Raw genomic sequence first — 21,437 nt, forward strand, 5'->3', positions numbered from 1 at the left:
TGGAAGGGGAAACATCAACATGACACAGGCTCAGTTCACTAACCTACTCAACACAGTGGCTGCAGCTTTCGCAGCTCACCCTATAGGTAAGCTCGTTGTTTTAGGATGTTTAGATCCTACCGCCACATCGCCCTTTCGCCTCTAAACCTATACGTTTCGCTTCTCACCCTATAGGTCAGCATGCACCTGCGCAACCACCAGTGTGTACTTTCAAAACTTTCATGGATTGCAAGCCTCTCCCTTTCAACGGCACTGAGGGTGCCATAGGTCTTCTGCATTGGATTGAGAAAATTGAAGCCGTTTTTGCTGTTTGCGAGTGTCCTCCTGCAAATTGGGTGAAATTTGCTACTGCTACGCTTGAAGGAAGCGCGCTTTCTTGGTGGAAGGCGCAGATTCAGATGTTTGGGTTGGAAACTGCAAATGCTACTGCGTGGGAGGATTTCAAGGATATGATTAAGGATGAATACTGTCACCGGGATGACATCCACAAGCTTGAGAATGAGTACTATGAGCTCAAGATGGTTGGGTCAGAGATTGAAACTTACACCAAGCTGTCTAATGACTATGCTGCTCTTTGCCCAAACATGTCTCGACCTATGTATCGAAGAATCGAACTGTACATCAAGGGTTTGGCTCCAGAAATTCGAAGCCATGTAACTTCAGCCAACCACACTACCATTCAGCCGATTGTTCGACTTGCTCACAAACTTACTGATCAGGCCGTAGAAGAGGGCAGATTGCCCAAAAGGATCAGTGCCACTGTCGGAACTTCTAGTGACAGCAAGCGTAAGTGGGAAGGAAGTCAAAGCAAGGATGCTAACCCCACTCAGGCCCCAGCACAGCAAAGGAAAACTGAAAACAACAAAGGCACTCAGCAACAGGGTGGCTACCGGGGGAGCTACCCAAAGTGCAACAAGTGTAACAGACACCACAATGGGGCATGTAACAAGGGCCAGTGTCAGCGATGCCACAAGATGGGGCACGAAGCCAAGGATTGTAGAAGTCAGTTCCCAGCAAGACAGAATCAGCAACAATCTCAACAACAACAGCAGCAGGGAAACGACCGAGCATGTTTTAAATGTGGGGCAACAGGGCACTTTAAGAAGGATTGCCCTGAACTGAATCAGAATCGCAACAATAATCAGGGAGCTGGGAACAACAATCAGAACAACAATGCTGGGAATGGTGCTAGAGGAAGGGCTTTCGTGATTGGAGCTGGTGAAGCAAGGAATGACCCCAATGTCGTGGCGGGTAAGTTCCTACTCGATGATCGTTATGTTTCTGTGTTGTTTGATTCCGGTGCCGATGCTAGTTATGTATCCCTACGTATTAGTAAGAAGCTTAAGCGTCCGCTTTCGTTACTAAGTTCTCCTCATATCGTCGAGTTAGCTAATGGTAGAAACATCGAGGCCTCACATGTGGTCAAAGGCTGCAAACTAGAGTTGTCTGGTCAGACATTTAGTATCGACCTTTTCCCTGTTACTCTTGGAAGCTTCGACGTCGTTATTGGTATGGATTGGTTATCCAAGCATCGCGCTGAGATCCTCTGTCAAGAGAAAGCAGTTCGTATTCCTCGCCGTTCTGGCAAACCCCTCATTGTACAAGGTGGCAAAGGTGGAGAAATCTCCGGCGTTATCTCGCTCTTGAAGGCCCAGAAGTGTTTACGAAAAGGGCACACCGCTATCTTAGCACTTGTTACCAACACACAGGAAAAGGAAAAGAGGATTGGAGACTTTCCGGTAGTACGCGACTATCCCGAGGTATTTCCTGAGGAACTACCTGGACTCCCTCCCCATCGCCAAGTCGAATTCCAAATCGAGCTAGCTCCCGGAGCAGCGCCTATAGCTCGTGCGCCTTATCGACTAGCCCCCGCAGAATTGAAGGAACTCTCTACTCAACTACAGGAACTTTTGGATAAAGGTTTTATCCGCCCTAGTTCATCACCCTGGGGAGCACCGGTACTCTTTGTTAAGAAGAAGGATGGCACGTTCCGAATGTGCATCGACTATCGTGAGTTGAACAAGGTTACCATCAAGAATCGTTACCCTCTCCCGCGAATCGATGACCTATTCGATCAACTGCAAGGATCAAGTTACTATTCTAAGATTGACCTGCGATCAGGCTACCATCAGCTAAGGGTCCGTAATGAAGACATCTCCAAAACTGCATTCAGAACTCGTTATGGTCATTATGAATTCCTCGTTATGCCCTTCGGAATGACCAACGCCCCTGCAGTGTTCATGGATCTCATGAACCGAGTATGCAAACCCTACCTCGACAAGTTCGTGATCGTGTTTATAGACGACATCTTGATCTACTCGAAAAGTCAGGAAGAGCATGAACAGCACCTACGCCTTATCCTCGAACTCCTTCGCAATGAGCAACTGTATGCCAAGTTCTCGAAATGCGACTTCTGGCTTCGAGAAGTCCATTTCCTTGGGCACGTGGTTAACAAGGATGGAATCCACGTCGACCCTGCAAAGATCGACTCTATAAAGAATTGGCCTACCCCTAAGACTCCGACTGAAGTCCGCCAATTCTTGGGACTGGCGGGATACTATCGAAGATTTATCATGGGATTTTCAAAGATCGCTCAGCCTCTCACGGCTCTTACTCAGAAGGGTATGGTTTATAAATGGGGTGAAGCTCAGGAAACTGCATTTCAGAAACTAAAGGATAACCTCTGCAGTGCTCCTATTCTCTCGTTACCTGAAGGAACGGACGACTTTGTGGTTTACTGCGATGCGTCTATTCATGGACTCGGTTGCGTGTTGATGCAACGCGAGAAAGTTATTGCTTACGCCTCTCGACAACTTAAGACACACGAAAGGAACTACACTACGCACGACTTAGAACTGGGAGCAGTGATCTTTGCGCTTAAGATATGGAGACATTACCTGTACGATACCAAGTGCACCATTTACACCGATCACAGGAGTCTCGAGCATATCTTCAAGCAGAAGGAATTAAACATGCGACAACGCCGGTGGGTCGAACTTCTGAATGATTATGAATGCGCCATCAAGTATCATCCGGGCAAGGCCAATGTTGTGGCAGACGCCCTCAGCCGAAAGGACACTATACCAAAGCGCGTGCGAGCATTACAACTTACCATCCAGTCTAGTCTCCCTACCCAGATTCGAAATGCTCAGATTGAAGCTCTGAAACCGGAAAACATCAGGGCTGAGTCCCTGCGAGGATCGAGGCAGCAACTAGAACAGAAAGAAGACGGCGCCTACTATGTGGCAGGGCGCATTTGGGTCCCACTTTACGGAGATCTACGAGAGCTTGTGATGGACGAAGCCCATAAGTCCCGTTATTCAGTACATCCTGGTTCAGATAAGATGTACCACGACTTAAGAACCACATACTGGTGGCCTGGCATGAAAGCCCACATAGCAGCCTATGTTGGCAAATGTTTGACCTGTGCAAGAGTCAAGATCGAGTATCAGAAACCAGCAGGCCTACTACAGCAACCGGAAATCCCGAAATGGAAATGGGAGCAGATTTCCATGGATTTTGTTACAGGGCTACCTAGATCCCAACGCGGGAATGACACTATTTGGGTGATAGTGGATCGATTGACTAAGTCTGCACACTTTCTGGCTATTAAGGAAACAGACAAGTTTTCTACCTTGGCAGAAATCTATTTAAAGGAAGTAGTCTCCAGGCACGGGGTGCCAACTTCTATTATTTCCGACCGAGACGCTCGTTTTACTTCCGAGTTGTGGCAAGCTATGCACAAATCCTTTGGCTCACGTTTGGACATGAGCACCGCTTATCACCCGCAAACGGATGGACAGTCTGAACGCACCATCCAAACCCTGGAAGACATGCTTAGAGCATGTGTGATCGATTTTGGCAAGAACTGGGAGAAACATCTACCGCTGGTAGAATTCTCCTACAATAACAGCTACCACACTAGCATTCAGGCGGCACCTTTTGAGGCACTGTACGGTCGTAAATGCCGATCACCTCTTTGTTGGGCGGAAGTAGGTGACAGTCAACTCACAGGCCCAGAACTAGTGGTAGATACAACGGAAAAGATTTCCCAGATCAGGCAACGCATGGCGGCAGCTCGTGACCGTCAGAAAAGCTACGCTGACAAGCGTAGGAAACCGTTAGAATTCCAGGTCGGGGACCGGGTTCTACTAAAAGTCTCACCCTGGAAGGGTGTGGTTCGTTTTGGTAAACGAGGCAAGCTGAATCCACGATATGTTGGACCATTCGAAATTACCGAGAAAATCGGTAAGGTTGCTTATAGATTGAACCTGCCTGCAGAGCTGAGTGCGGTGCACAACGTATTTCACGTATCTAACCTGAAGAAGTGTTTGTCGGATGAAACACTTGTGATTCCTTTTAAGGAACTGACGATTGATGAACAGCTACACTTTATTGAGGAACCGATTGAGATCACGGATCGAGAGATCAAAACCCTCAAACGTAGCCAGATACCCCTTGTGCGAGTTCGTTGGAACTCACGACACGGCCCAGAGTTTACCTGGGAGCGGGAAGACCAGATGAAGTCCAAGTACCCCCAGTTGTTCCCTAACGAAAACCCCAGCACTGAAGCTACAACTGAATTTCGGGACGAAATTCCAAACTAACGGGGGGATGATGTGACACCCCGTTGAAACACGCTAGCTTGGCAGTGGCTGCCTTAACTTTCGGGACGAAAGTTCTTAAAACTTGGGGATAATGTGACACTCTAGGTTTTTCCGAACGAACACCTTGTAATATTTTGTGTATATGTAAATATTATTAAATGGAAATGTGACTTTTACATGATATGTGCGATATGTATGTAATATATATATATGTGTGTATGAGAGTCGAGACCACGACTCGCAACCACCCGGTTGCGAGTGGGCCGCTTGGTCCCGAGTGGGCCTTTGGGCCGTAACCGGTTTGGGCCGAAACCCTTAGCCTATGTTGGAACCTTGTATATAATCCCACCTTTCCCCACTTCTTTCATTTTACACACACAAACACTCCTTAAACTCTCTCACTAGAAACCCTCTACAAACACCACTTCTCTTCTCCAAAATCGGTTCAAGCTTGGAGCAATCGGTAGGAATCTCGGTCAAGAAATCTCGGATCACTCGGACACTTCATCTTCTCTTATTTTCTTCCTTTCTTTCGGCTCCTTCTTCTTCTTCATAACCGGACGTGGTGACCAACGTGTTTGACAAGTAACCTAAACCTACCGAGCAACCCAAGGTGAGTTCACAACTTAAAAGCATGCGTCCCGGTGGTTTGGGACACGAGACTAAAACAATCCTATCCCCTGGTAAAAGGGGATACTATTTACATACCTTCCCTAGTTTTCGGGAACAAAACTTACTTTTCCTTCCCTGGTATTGGGAAACCTTTTGGTTAATTACTGTTTATACGGATTGCAACTAACGGCACTAAACGAAACTCTATCACTCAAGTCCCTACTACAAATACCGATTAGTCGCCGGGGTCAGGCGAACGGGTTATTAGTTGATAGCGCTATTTAGGTATTTACCAGCCTCACACCGTGCCCTGGTTTGGGATCGGTCGTGAACTAATGTACTCAGGCATCCGTCAATGATGATAGAACATTGACATCGGGGCATCCTGCGGAAACGCAACGGTTACCTAGTGTTCGGTATTGGAAAAACAGTTTAGTCGCTAACTTTTGGGGTAGCTCCCCATGGCATGTATAAACGGATAAATTAACCGGTGAAACAAGTTTTTGGTAATTAAAACTGGACAACTAGTGAACTCACTCAGCATTATTGTTGACCCCCTTACTGCATGCTTTGCAGGTAACCCGTGACGAAGGAGCTTGCTGCTTGGGAACGTGTAGTGTCTGTTCACCCTTGTGTTGGGTGTTACCTTATTTTGAACTATGAACTTTGTTTAAACTGCTTTACTTATGCTTCCGCTACTTATTAACTGTTTGAACTTAAAACCCTTAACTCTGAACTTGATATTTGCTAATCTTATGGTTAGTAAGTATTACTTTTGTTATCAATTTAATTATTCAGTATAATTGGTGGCTGGATCCTGGTCAGTCACGCCCTCAAAGCGGGTGTTATCCGCAGGTGGATTTTGGGGGTGTGACACCGTTTTTTACGCTCGGCTTTTTCAAGCGGCGTTTTTTTAAAAGCACCGTTTTTTACGTTTTACGAAAAACTTTTTACGTTAAACTTTTTACATTTTACGATTTACGTTAAACTTTTTACGTTTTACGATTTACGTTAAACTTTTTACGTTTTACGTAAAACTTTTTACGTTTTACGTTTTTTGGTTTTACGTTTTTACGTTAAAAAAGTTTACGTTTTTACGTTTTACGTTAAAAAGTTTACGTTTTAAGTTAAAAAGTTTACGGTTTAACATTTTTTTTTACAAAAACTTTTTTACGCAACACGAACACACCCAGAAAACGCAAACTCGGTAGGTGTCTCAGATAGATTGTCATCGTCATCGACTAGGGAAAAAAAATATAAAAAGCCAACAACATCAAAACAAAGCGTATCTCGAAAAAACGGGGTTTGGCTCAGATTTTCCGATAATCAAAAAAGCTGCATAATGGGGTTGCAGGTTCAAAAAACCTACCCTCCGCCGTCCTTGCCGCCTTCGACATCAAAATCAACGTTTTTTTTTTTTTTTTTTTTTTTGCATCATTGCCCCCCCAAATCCAAACCGATCAAAACCCACATAATCAAAGAATACAAATGCATCATTCAAGCAACCTGTATCCATTCAAAAAACATTCGAACAAGTGCAGTTATCACAAATAGATCAAGAATTCAAATCAACAGAATCAAAGAATTCCAATCAACCCCCCAACAAATAAACCACAATCTCCTTTCACTCGAAACCCCCAAATCACAAAAACGACCAAAAAACCTCGACCGCCAAAAAACCCCCACCGCCACCAACCCCAACGCCACCACCACCAACACCCGTCGCCCACCTCTTCAAACGTTCAGCACCACCAACAACCGTCGCCCACCTTCATCACAAAAAAACACCAGCAAACCCCCCCCCCCCAAACATTCAAAAGCATAAGCAAAAAAGCACCAGAAAAACCAACCAAAAACAAACATTAAAAAGCATCAGCAAAAAACCTCCTCATTATGAACAACATAAATCAATCACAGGTGGGTGTAGGTGACCTGAATAGGTGGCGGTGGAAGGAGTGGAGGTCATAGGTGGTGGCGGAAGGGGTGACGGTGGAGGTCGCCGTGCACCACCATGGCGACGGAAGAGGTGACGGTGGAGGTCATCGAGCACCACCATGCGGCCACACATAAACTTATACCCATTCTTCACGGATTCAGTTTCTATAACTCTTGTTGTCGCTGCCGTACGCCACCACCAAACGGTGGTGGCCGGCCGTTAAATCGAGAACAGGGGGTGTTGGGGGTTTACATTAGGGAATCAGAGTTTGTTGATGTCATGCTTAAAGCGCCTTATGTGTTTATATAACAAACTTTATGTGTTCGAAAGCTGAAGATGATGATCTTCTTCATCTCTGATGAAGAGATGAAGAGAGAGATGTGAGAGTTTGAAAAATGTGTGAAGAGAGAGACTGTGATGGACAGGCCTTTTAAAAAGAGACAGAAGATGATGGACATGACAATATGACATATAAAGTAATTTACATAAATACCCTTTTGGTTGGCATAATATGATTGGTGGAGAGTAGTTCTCACGGTTCTTACAACTTGGGTTGGTTTCTATTTTAGCAGCTCCCTATATATATATATATATATGGAGAGGATCATGAGAAAACTATATCTAAATGAGAAAACTAGAAAACTAACTAAAAAAACCTAAAAAAGCCAAAAAAAACATACCAATTTTTTTTTTTACAATTTTTTATAAAAAAATCGCTACTTTTTATATATAAAAAAATTTTCAAAAAAAAATTTTGTTGTACTGCACATGTGCATTATATGTGATTATATGTGTACTACACATGTGCACTATATCCGTAATAGTGTATAGTGCACATGTGTAATACAACAAAAATTTTTTTTTTTTTTTGAAAATTTTTTTCCATGTATAAAAACTAGCGATTTTTTATAAAAAAAATGAAAAAAAAAAAATTTGTATGTTTTTTAGGCTTTTTAGTTAGTTTTTTGGTTTTCTCATTTAAACTAGTTTTCTCATGATCCATTAGGTGTGTATATATATATATATATATATATATATATATATATATATATATATATATATTTATTATAATTCTTGAGAGTGGAGGAGATATTGTCACATTGCATTCTTTGGAATTCTTTATTAGAACTAGATTAGATGTCATTCTAATACGTTTTTAGTGGCCAATGTTATTCTTGTCCTTTACACCAATTTTTTAACGACAAATATAGATCACTGACGGACCACTAGAGTATTATCGTGTCACCAAGGGAACCACCCGATCATATCCGTCTCTACTAGGCAATAATGCATATACACCAATTCAGAAGAAAACTCAATAAATCTGGGGAAAAAACCCTTTTTGGGAATTGAACAATCCCTAAGCCTTGTCTCACCCAAGATACCATTAGGCTATAATGCCATTGAGCTTCTCCTTTACACCGATAATATTAAATTTGACATCATCTTTAAGAGACACGTGTCTCTACCAAATGGGCTACCCCACATTAACGACATTCTAATACTTAAATACCAAATATGCAATACATAAATACCGTATGTGTAATTAACTTTTAGTAGTGTCTTTTTTTAATTGCAAAGAATCTCACGTGTAAACCCACCCTGCTCGGGGTGTCACACCCCAACCGATGACGGAAATATCGGTGTGAGGCACTGAGTGAAACAGATTGTCCAGGAGAAATCCATAACAACTAAATTACCAGATAATTAACATTATGTCCCATACCATAACTTATCAAATAAAGCAGTTATTGCAGACATAGTTATCTCAAAGACAAATCATAGTTCCGACAACTCAAAATATTAATTGTTTTGTTTCTAGACTCCCCTAGACTTGATTCCATGACAGCAAGCAATCCTAGCATCCTAAACACCTGCCACATACGTTAAAATAGAGGTCAATACACATAGTGTAAAGGTGAGCATACAAGTTTAATATTATAGTAGATAGCGAAAGCGGTTTACGCATAACCAGCATGTAACATGTTGAAAAGTGAAGCTAGAAGGTTATCGAAAATGAAATATGCACATACATGACTGCGAGTTGTAGAATGCGCAACACATATCACCACCGTGACACGTGAAGTAAAGCCCGTAACAACCCCTGTCCACGACAGGTGCTGAGTCCAAACTATAGTACTATCGTTGCTAAGGTGTCAGGCAACAATCACTGTGTAAATATAACATACAAGCATTCATCGAGTAACACGTATAACATGCAATAACGGTCAGCGTATAAAAGTGTTTGCGTTGTGTGTCGATTGTGATTTGAAATAGGTAACGTATGTAACACCCAAAAGTGCGTAAAGCAAAAAGGGTTCGAGTATACTCACAGATCGAGTTTAACGAGTAAACACAGTCTTGAATTGAAGGGAGAGCTGGAAAGTTAGCCTGATTACATAACGATAGCATAAGCGATGAACAGTGCATAAAACGGTGTCGCGTGAACTGAGTGACGAAAGGTCATCCGATCGGATGACAGTCTGGACGGATGACCATTCGGTCGGATGGTCATTCGCTTGGGATGGATGTGTTTGTGTATGATGTGTCTTTGAAGTTTTCGTTGTAGCATTTTAAAATGAGAGAAGTATCTCTACCTTTCAGGTCGTCCGGTCGAACAGTCATCCGGTCGGATGGTCATTCGGTCGGATGGCAATCCGTCCAAGTGAGACATTTCACAAAACCAAGTCTCCTGTTAGAATAGTCATTCGATCAGATGGTCATCCGATTGGATGACTATTCGTTGGAAACTAATATTTTCTTGGAGTTTGCAAAAATTGTTTAAGTGTTGAACATTCATAAGTCATCCGATCGGATTGTGTTCGATCGGATGGCTATCTAATCGGACGACAATCCGTTTGGTAACCTGTTCGTTTTGAAATTTGGAAAATTTACTAAGTTTAGAAAGTTTGCGGTTTGGCTGAGACGGTATGACAACATGTTTAAACAACGGAAACTCCACCAAGTCCAAGTTATCCGATCGGATGGGAATCACCCCGTCCGATCAGTTAACTGTTCTTGACGGTTGTTCATATTTAACCAGTGAATCGGTTGTCTCTTTGATAGAAACCTGTTCTCAAACTAGCACTTCACTAAAGAATGAGAAAAAAGCCTGAATGAGCTCGGATCCTATCGGTTTTGAGTAGAAAGTTAAGAGTTTTGAAGAAAAGTGGAAATCAGTTGGAAAATGTTTAGATTATGACGAAGTCAGTGTTTAAACATGTTGAAATCTCTTAGATCTGAGTTGTTCTTGGTGGAATGAGGTCACACTTTGAAGTTCATGTGAACCCATGATGACATCATCCTAGAACAACCAAATCAGATGGATTTCATGGTTAAAAGTTAAGATTTGTGGATGAAATTGATGAAGATGTGTGTGTTGATTGAGAAAGCACAAGATGTGAGTTGAAAACTTACAAGAATCACGAGGAATCGAGAGAAAATGGGCCAAGAGCGTGCTGGTCGAACGAGAGCTGTCACATCACATGAACAGTGATGTAACAGGTGATATTTATAGGTGAGAGGGTGAGAAAGGCGGTGTAGAGGTATGATCGGATGGTAATCCGATCGGATGGCCATCCGATCTAACGGTCATCCGGACGGATGACCATTCGATCGAATGGTCCTTCGATCGGATGGTTCGAGTGTGTTAGCTTTCGACGTTTCGTTTCGTGCGTTGAGCGTTGTGATGCGTTTAAGCGAGTGTCGATTAAGCGATGCGATATGTTTAAATAATAGTTACACAAATAACATAATTAACATACAACAACATAAATAGACTTGCGTTTCCAGTTTGCGATGAGATTGCGTTGCGATAGAGTTGCGATTGCGTTTTCGAATAACACCTTTAAACATATCATCTACACACACAAGTAACACACAAGTAACACATAAATAACACACACACGTAAAACAATATCCAGAACATGCGATTCAAATTGCGATGCGATTGCGATGAGATTAGCGATAAATAGATTAGCGATTAGTAGCGATTAAACTGCGATTATTGCATTTACTCCACATAATACAACTAAAGTACACAAATTAAAGTAATCGATTAACAAGTCAATGAGTACAATCGATAATTAAGCAAGGAGTGACAGATCGCATTTAGCAATCTTTTCTTCCTTTAACTTTGACTTTGACTTGTACTTTGACTTCAAAACGCGGGTTGTTAAACGGGGGTTATGTCCAAGGTCGACTCCTCGACCGACATGAGACCGTGCTCCCTGATTCGCGGGAACCGGATGGAATCCGTAAACTCTCGCCCCTCTTTAGGTTCGAACTCGGGATTAAAGCCCCGATTCGTCCCTTCACCCAGATGTCCCTCGAAAATGGCTCAAACGTAGGGCTGTAAACGAATCGAACGAACACGAACAAGGCCTTGTTCGTGTTCGTTCGTTAAGGAAATAAATGTGTTCACGAACGGTTCATGAACACTTACCGAACGAGATTTTATGTTCGTGTTCGTTCATTAAGGAAATGAGAGTGTGCGCGAACGGTTCACGAACATAAACAAACACAAATAAATTTGGGGAACGCGACGAAGGATAAAGATAGATGGCCCAGAGAGTAGCATTCGAACTTGAATCCCTTATTGTGGAACAGAGGTCGATTGTATTCGTGGATGTAAATAATGAGAAATGAAAGGGAAATGATGCATAAACTAGGTGAAAGTAGGTTTCCTAGTTTAATTGTTAGGGAAATAAAATAAATAAAAGTTTAATAATATAAAAAGTACAAATAAAATATAAGAAAGTACAAAGATCTTCAATTAAACACAAACATACGGACATTAACGAATGCAAATCACTGAATGTTCACGAACACGTTCACGAACACCTTACCGAACGTTCACGAACACAATCGAACGAACGAGACCTCTGTTCATGTTCGTTCATTTAACTAATCGAACGAAATTTCTTGTTCATGTTCGTTCGTTTATTAAACGAACGAACATAAACGAACTTTCCACCGAACAGTTCACGAACTGTTCGCTGAACGTTTGGTTCGTTTACAGCTCTACTCAAACGAGAATCGATCATGCGTCTCCACTAGGGACGGCAGGCCTTTTAACCATTTAACCAAATCTCATGACAACTTTTATTAGTGTCTTAACTTTGTTTTGTTGCAGATGTTTCGAATTAACCACGCGCTTGACTGTGAATGCACAGGAAAATCGGAAAAGCAGTAAGGCTATGGGGTGTGGGGGTCATGAATTGGAACATTATTTCCACATAGGACCATTAATTAAATGGTATACCACCCCCTCCTTGATTGATGGTGGTTCCCATGGATTAAACCACGATTGCCACGACCCTCCCATTTGAAAAATTTAAGACAAAAATAAATTAAAAAAATAAAGGGGATAGTGGTTTGGGTTATGACCACACCCTTAGGGTAGTGGTTATAGATGGTGAATTAAAGATGAATGACATGGTGCCTATGTGGAGGATCATGGTGGTCATGAGGGTCATAACCACACCCTGTAGCCTAATACGATAAAAGCAGGCGGTTTCTGTAATCATTTGGACAGTTGACCAGTCAGAAAGGCCCTCTTCTGCTTTCACGAGGCCCTCTTCTTCTTGCTTACTAGGCCGACTTCTATTGGGCATAGTACACATGGGCCTAGATAAGATGTGTTCACCCCAACTTTTTTTAACGGCATGGAACGAAATGCCAACCATACCGTGACACTAGGTGCTGTGCCCAAGGTCAACTACTCGACCGCCGTCAGCCCCTTGGCTCTCCCAGATGCGCGGAAACCCGACTTCCACCCGCCTGAAGGGACAACAGTGGGATAATCGGTAAAACCTCGCATCCCATCCAAGACGAACTGACACCACCCGTATTCACTCTTCACCTGGATGCCGCATAAAATAATGGAAGAGTGAGAGTCGAACCTAGGTCACAGGAAACACCAAGTCTTTAAATAATTGAATGATTAATAAATTAATATAAGTAAATAATTATATCAAAATTAAAATGTAAACTGAATTTTGAAAAACATAAAAACATCATTAATGCATTACATAAAAAAACGTAAACTAGATTTTTTTGAAAAGTAAAACGTAAACTAGATATTTTAATGGATTATATAAAAAAAATTAACTCCATTGGGTTGGTGAATAAGATTAAATGGTTGAAGTTAGTAGAGTTATTTAATTCACATCTCAAATAATTATGCAACTGACAAATTATATAATATAAAATATGGCTTTAATGGCTCAACATTCACATCTCAAATAATTATGCAGTTTGACAAATTATGTATATGGTTGCAAAAGTTGTTAGACGCTCATTTGTTAGAATTGAGAGTACTCGGTTTAGGCGAAGAGTACTTGATGAATATTCGGCCTAAATAGAGAGTACTTGGTCCTCGACAACCTACCTTGTAGCGAGTACTCGGTCTTCGAGACCTTGTTTTACAACCATGATTATATAATATAAAATATGGCTTTAATGGCACAATAACCTAAATCCTTTCAGCTCTTGCAGACCGATATATCATAAATTTCAAATGAGATTCAATAGGCCTTCAAATGCGGATGATTTCACATCCTCACGGGCGTACATGATTAGGATGCGTTGAGGATAGTCTAATTCAATGACTTAGAAGTAGACCGATTCATAGATGATGTTGAAAATGAATCCACGTCATCCCTAGTCCCTACCCATTGGTGGTGCCTGGGACCAATGTTTTAAAAACCGGTTTTTTAACTGTACCGGGTTAGGTTCAGAAATGGTTCAACCGGTTTAACCGGGTTGTATCAGACAGTTCAACCGGGTTGACTAATTCACCCTATAAATTCATAAAATACAATGTTACTAAAAAATAACCAAAACTATATCATTTCATAATAAAAAATATTCTAAAAGTTAATGCATAATTAAAAATAATAAAAAAATTCACTATTGTTGCCATATTAGGCGCTAGGTTTTTCTAAGAACGTAAATCGTCACCTTTTTGTACCCATAACAGATTAAAACTCCATATTTTAACCTTTGGCCCGAACTGGTATAGCGGTTTAAACTGATATAACCCAATTTACCGGCGGTACAACTTCCTTACCGTTCTCTCAGTTTACCGGTATGATTCGTGCTAACTAAGCTTCCGACATCCGGTTTAACCGGCTGGTATAAACCGGTTTTTAAAACATTGCCTGGGACATAACAAGCATATAACTTGTCACTGTATATAAAACTTTTAGGGCATGTTTGGCTAAGCTTTTTGTAACAACTTATTGACTTATTGGCTTTTTGAAAAGTCATAAGCTCTAAAATGGTGTTTGGCAATGAGGGTGTATGTGAGTGGGAAAAGTGACTTTTCCAAAAAGTCACTCCATCCTGACTTTTCAAAAAGCCAATAAGTCAATAAGCACTTTTCAAAAAGCTTAGCCAAACATGCCCTTAGTTTTTTTAAACAAAGGATTTGAATTGTATAAAAATAAGAGTGTGAGAAAAGATTATTTTTGTTAATTTTTAGGAATAAAAGAAAACTTGAAAATAAGCAGTCGCACAAAAGGGTCTTATGACTATGGATGACCTGATGGTGATGTGTGATGCTAATTGACATGTCAGCTACTTACCGTGTCATAAAATAAATAATAAAAAAATGGCAAATTACTTTTAAGAGCAAATCCGAATATGCTAAAAGTCCAAATAGGCTAGAACCAACTAGCCCTTGTGATAAGACAACAAATATTCTTTAACCATCAAATCAAAACATCAAGGGTTATAAATCAACATATTTGACAAAAAATATTTATCCACTTATTTTGTGCATTATATTATAATTATAATTATGCTATATTATAATTCTAACTAGTTGGTTTTTTCCCGCGCTATGCGGCGGTAACTCAGTTAATATCGGTTTGGTTGAGTTCTTTTCGATACCGATACTCGCTATAGTAACTGAAATAAAAAACTAAAGAAATAAAGTCGTGATATCGTCGCATCTTTTACATCAATCAAAAACGTTAAAAACAAATACCGGTTTTTGATATTGTCGATATCGCCATATCAATACCGATTTTATTTGGTCGAAATCGATTATATTCGTTACATATCGAGACTCGTATAGTGTACAATGTTATTTGGTCGAAATCGATTAGATTCGCCACATATCAGGACATGTATAGTTTACAATAAAACATACATTTTTTTAATATTGTTATCAGCACTCCTATAATATACAATACAAAAAAATACGTTGTTTTGAATAAAATATGTAAATACTATATATCGTCGGTTCCTGATCTGTTTGGTATGATAGCGGCACGATATTCTTTTTTATGAAAATTTGTATCACAATGTTTAAAAAGTATAGTTACAGGGTTAGATTAAAAAAAAAACCAACATGAGCAAGATACTAAAAAATAAACTAAATAATAAATAATCTTTTACTAAAAACTTATAAAGAATGTTTAAAAAATTAAAAACATTATTCATCGCGAATTCAAATTAATATTATAATTATAATTATAATTATATTATATTATAAATTATAATTATTATAAATTATAATTATAATTATATTATATTATATTATATTATAATTATAATTATAATTATATTATAATTATAATTATATTATAAATTATATTATAAATGCTTTTAAAACACAACTCATATTCGCTGTAGCAGCTACAATGCAATGGTATTTCAGGTGTTTATATATATCAAACTGAGGTATGAACACAAATAAGCTTATCGCTTTGATGGCTTATGTGTTCAATCCTCCTCCTCCAGTCTTTTCCGTTTCTCATGGTTTTTTCTTTATTTTTGCCTTCTTGCCTTTCCCCTATATATTGAGTTTATGTCTTTTTATTACTATATATTTTATATTTATTATTATTAATTAATTAATCTCATTTGGTTTTTATTTTTTACCCAGTTTTTATTTTATTTTGTTATTTTAAATATCCTAGTCAGGGCCGGCTTTGGAGGTGGGCGGAGAGGACCACTGGCCAGAGCCCATAATTTCGTAGGGCACGTAATTTTAAAGAAAAAATCCGATATTATATATGTAAAAAAATTAATAGGGTATAGCCATGAGATGGCACGGTGCAAAGGTTGCGGGAAGTTCATGAAAGCTACGCGAACTCTACGCTTAAAACACACCGACCGTCTTTGTCCGGTTACAAAAGCTACGGCAAAGAAAAGTGAAGCCGGTGAATCATCCGGAACCGGTTCTTCGAAGGTTTAGTGTGTTTAGGTAATGTTGGGTTTAGTGTGTTTTATGTTATGTAATGTTTAATTTAGTGTGTTTTATATTAATGTAATGTTTAGTGTTTGGTAATGTTTGGTTTTAACTTATGTAACCGGTTGTAATTTAATGTAAATGTAATGTTTGGTTAAAATGAAACGGATAGGAATCGATTCCACGGGAACATTGTCTACAAGTTAATGCATCGGGTCTGAGTTGGGCACGGAGGAACCGGTTCCGGGTAGATATCATTTTTTTATAAATAGTGGAACCGGGTAGGAACCTACGGGTTTTTTCAACCCGAAACCGGTTCTTCTATAAGGCGGGTAGGGACTGGAACCGGTTCCAGGCCGGGTCTGCCGGGTTGGGTTTGGAACCGGTTATTATGGCCATCTCTAAGCCAAACAAATACTAACATAACATAGTCCCACTTACAAAAAAGAATCATATGGTTTAGATTAGTTAGCTCACTGGGATTAGGTTAGTGAGCCTAATACCCAAATGATTTTAAAAACTATTAAAAAACAATTAGTCCATGTTGGGCAGCAACTAGTGCTCTGTGGATATTGACACGTCGTATAGTAGGAGAGTAGGAGACAGACCTGGTTCGACGAAGAATTCACAGGGTCTGCACGCACAGAAGCCATAGAGTCCGCACTCTTTTGTTCTTCGATTTCAGTCTTTCACGCAACCACGGGCCACCACGCATAGGGTCTATTCGACGAACTCAGTCTCACGATCACGGATCACGTATTCAGGTAAACATCAAATCATCAATCGTCAATCGGCCCTTGTTCAGTACTTTAGTTTTTTTTTTTTTTTTTTTTTTTTTTTGTCGAATTCACTCATTCAGACCCTTATTAGTTATTAATTATTATGTTTCTTTTTGTTGAATTCAGGCCCTTGTTTAGGCGATTAGTTATTGTCGAATTCATGCCATTTTTTCTGTTGTGTTGAAGACTAAATTGTTGGTAATTTATACAAAAACGATTGTCAAATTTAGGCCTGTATTCTATTTTCCTTTTTGTCGAATTCAGGTTTGATTTAAATTGCGAAGAGTTATTCACCAATTTGCTATCAAGAATGCAAGAAAGGCTTCACGAATCATTGGTTAACTATTAGCTTATTAGTTTTTACGGTATGTCACTCATTCGAATACTATATTTTGTATTTTGTTAATTGCATTGTTTATCGAATGCTATATTTTTGTCAACCGGTTCACGGTTGTATGAAAAAACTCGTCTAAATTATTTATTACGTTAAGGCCCGATGACACGTTTTTTCAAGCTCGAACAGGGTACAGGAATTCTCAGGACCGACCCTGATCCTAGTTATACAAAGTTTATATCAAACGGATTCTTGTGATTAACTTTATTTTCATTGCGTCTACGTTTCTATCTAAAATTTGTTAAACATCGGGTTGTCTTTGTCGCCTAATAAATAAATAATGATATCACAGGCCAAAAGTATCAATCTAAGATAGACTTAACATGTGACTTACATATTCTCTCTTTATCATATTTTCTTATCCATAATAAAAATGACACGGGTCAAAAGTATGACTTACCATGTGACTTGCATATTTTTTGTTCATCTTTTTTTGAGTATCTTGCTCGTGTTAGATCTGTCTTTAGATTGATGTTTTACTTATGTGTCATTTTTCACCTAATTACTGTAACAACCTAATCAAATTATGTATCTACTTTGTGACTTATAAATAGTTTTATTAGTTAAAAGCTGAAGTTTATTTTTAAAGAAGAAGACAAAATAATGTATTCTCCAAATGTTCTCAATAGAAAACACCTATAATGACAATTTATATATCATAATAGATTTTTTTTATATATATTACAATAGATGAAAAAAAAAAAAAAAAAAAAAACAGGGAACAAAAGCAGGTCAAACAACCAAAGCTATGATGAAAGTAAAAGATGGTTTTGCAAAAGCAAAAGCAAGTTTTGGCCCTATTCTGCCCTTAAATCTTGCAATTACAAGATTCCAACATGTATGATAAAATATGAATCATTTGATTAAAGTCTCAGACAGACAGTACAAGCATCTTGAATCTTTAACCAGAAAGTTCCTGTCTTTATGACCTTGGCCACTTTGATCCAAAGAATCCAAACTACAAACATTCATCTTGCTTCAAACCCATAAAAAAAAAAATCGGTTCTTTAATCGTCTACGCGATACATAACAAACAACTAAACAAGGTAGATTGCATTTTGGAACAAGAATTTAAAGTATGTTCAAGAATCTGGCAGACTAGATTTTGTCAAAGTACAAAATATGAGCATCTACATGATAGAAATCTTGCATCAAATGTAATAAATATATTATAAAATGTAGCAAGAACAAATAACTAATCATTTAAGAAAAGTACACAGAAACATGATGGAAAAAGAACAATTCTTTTTCATGTACCTTGAAATCTCCCCAATCGCGGTAATTCCATGTCGACCGAAGATGGATTATGCATCTCATTACCGGAAGAACTCGCGAATTTTCGTTTCTTAGACCATAACCAGATCTTTGAAACAGAAAAACTATCTGTTTTCGCACCAATATTTATCTTTTTCCCTTCAAGATCTTCGTCAAGCGTATGATGCTCAACCCGTTCGACGTTTTTCACAAACTTTGCATCTTGCAAATCTCTCAGATGAATCAGAGGGACCCGGAGATTCGTTTCCCCGACCACGTACTCATAAGAACCCATCGAATAACATCTTCGCGCATCTAAATTGCTACTACTCGTTTCACCTCCGGTTTCACTTTCACCTTCCCCTTCATTCAATTTTCTAAACTTACCAAGTCTCACCGAAAACCCCCCCTTTTCAACATGGGTTTGTTCGGGTTCAACTGTTTTCAAACCAGTAGACATCCCACTTTCATCCACTTCGCGTGGATCGTCAAAATCGAACATCGGGTTATCCATCGAAAACCCAGGGTCAAAAAGTGTATTTCTACAAAGAGGGCAAGTCGAATTCGATAAAAGCCATGTATCTATACAATTGATATGAAACGCATGGCTGCAAGTTGGGAGCAATCTCAATTTATCATTCTCCGAAAACTCACACAAACAAACGGCACAATCGAACGGTTCATTCGCACCGACAACTTTATTATACATAAAAACAGGTAAAGCATCTATGAATGTTTGATCTAAACCAGAGTCATGTAAATGAAACAGTTGTTGCAGCTGTCTTTGTAGTGCATCAGATGGGGAACCATCTGGAAACCGATTTGTTCGATGTGAATTCGACGAAGAATTGTGTTTTGTCAAGAATCTAAACAGCAAGTGAAGCAAACCAGATATGAAAAACAAGACTGCCAAGATTACTATAATGAACAGAACAGTTGGGCTTATTTTAGCACCTGAAGATGATGATGAAGGGGTTGATGTTCTATAAAAACTAACACTAAATGGTGGTGGTGGTGGTGATACTGATCCATAAACACCATCTTTGTAGATTTGATATTTCATCCAAGAAACTTTAACATTAGTGTGCTTAACAAACAATCTTTCTTCTATAAACCCCATCATTGAACAACAACAGATCTTTAGTGTTCTAACTAAAAAACCAATCTTTCTTCATCAAGAACAAAAACCCAACTCATATTTAGGTTAAAGATTCATACCCAGAAGCTAAAATCCAAAAAAGTTACAAACTTTGCATCAGATTTAACCAATTTCAGAAGATAACAATAGTGGGTCATGCTGGATTAAGCTAAAAGACAATTGAAAACACAACCTACTGATTCTTGTTCAATAATAGTAGATACATGGTGACAAAAATCATATTAAATTTCAATTGTTTTCATCTTCACCTACCTTGAACATTGAAGAAGCCCACCTTCTTGTTCAGTTGCTGAAATGAAACCCTAATTTGACATTACGTGACAAAAAAATTAAAAAATAGAAGGTGAAAGAGATGGGTCATGGGGGATGTGAATTTTGAAGGGTGGCTAGGTAGTTACCGAAGAAATATAAAAGATTTGAGTGGTGAGATGAGACGCGAAGGGGGGTGCGCGTGAGGGAATCTATGGATGAGTAACTACAAAAAGTGGCTCATGATGTGGACCCTTTTTTTGTCTAGATTGAACCAGGGGTTGGGTCAAATGGTGTCAGTAGGAACCTTGAAGTATTTGATGGTCAGTTGATGGTGGGTTCATGTGGCAAATGTTTTTTTTGGACGGCTAGATCACCCGGTCATGTGGCCAATGTTGTTGTTCATTGTGTGTCAATTGAGGAGTTGAGGAAGAATGGTTTCGTTTGAAGGTTTGGTAAAAGATAAACCCACAAAATTTAATTGGGTCACCGATTCAATCGTCACTCGTTAAAAAATAACTGGTCCAGTCAGTGATGGTTCAAGTTATGTGAATTGAATGACGAGGGGTTTGGTTCCTGATCTAATCGGCTGGTTAGTCTGATATTAGTCCATAATGGTGAAAAAGAAGATCTTGTAAATGTTTATTTGAATAGATTAATAAGATATTAACTTTTGAATATGCAAGCAAATGGCACTTTGAGTTTTTCTAGATGTGTGAGTTAATAATGTCAAGTGTTCATATTCATATGTATAATAAATGCGGGTTAGGTTTAGATTTCATTGTTTTTAGGTTAATGTGCTTTGTGTTCATAGTGATATGTATAATAAATTTGGGTTAGGTTTACATTTCATTGTTCTTAGGTTTATGCATTGAGTGTTCATATTTATATGCATAATAAATTTGAGTTAGGTTTATATTACATTGTTCTTAGGTTAATGTCCTTTTGTGTTCATAGTGATGTGTAAAATAAATTTGGGTTAGGTTTATATTTCATTGTTCTTAGGTTAATTTTCATTGTTCTTATGTTAATGTACTTCTTTATAGTAAATCACATCTAGCTTATTGTAATGTTTTAAATAGTAAACTGTCATTTTCGTCTTTGTGGTTTGTTAAAAAATACTAGTTCAGCCCATTTTTTGGTCATTTTCATCCTTATCATTTTCAAAACATGCGAGATTCATCCATTTTATTAACCCCATTTTTTTTTGTTAAAAACTGGGTAGATTTGTCATTTACAAAAGGC

The 21,437-nt window shown here is 39.0% G+C and overlaps 1 protein-coding gene across 1 annotated transcript; it reads right to left on the reverse strand.

Annotated features, from left to right (window-relative positions):
• Positions 1-18,600: 18,600 nt before the first annotated feature.
• Positions 18,601-20,332, reverse strand: LOC110879273 (RING-H2 finger protein ATL46). Its single transcript, XM_022127696.2, has one exon. The coding sequence runs from the start codon at positions 19,905-19,907 to the stop codon at positions 18,780-18,782; it is 1,128 nt and encodes a 375-aa protein (XP_021983388.1). The 5' UTR covers positions 19,908-20,332; the 3' UTR covers positions 18,601-18,779.
• Positions 20,333-21,437: the final 1,105 nt, after the last annotated feature.

This window comes from Helianthus annuus, chromosome 9, assembly GCF_002127325.2.
Source record: "Helianthus annuus cultivar XRQ/B chromosome 9, HanXRQr2.0-SUNRISE, whole genome shotgun sequence".
Taxonomy (NCBI): Eukaryota; Viridiplantae; Streptophyta; class Magnoliopsida; order Asterales; family Asteraceae; genus Helianthus; species Helianthus annuus.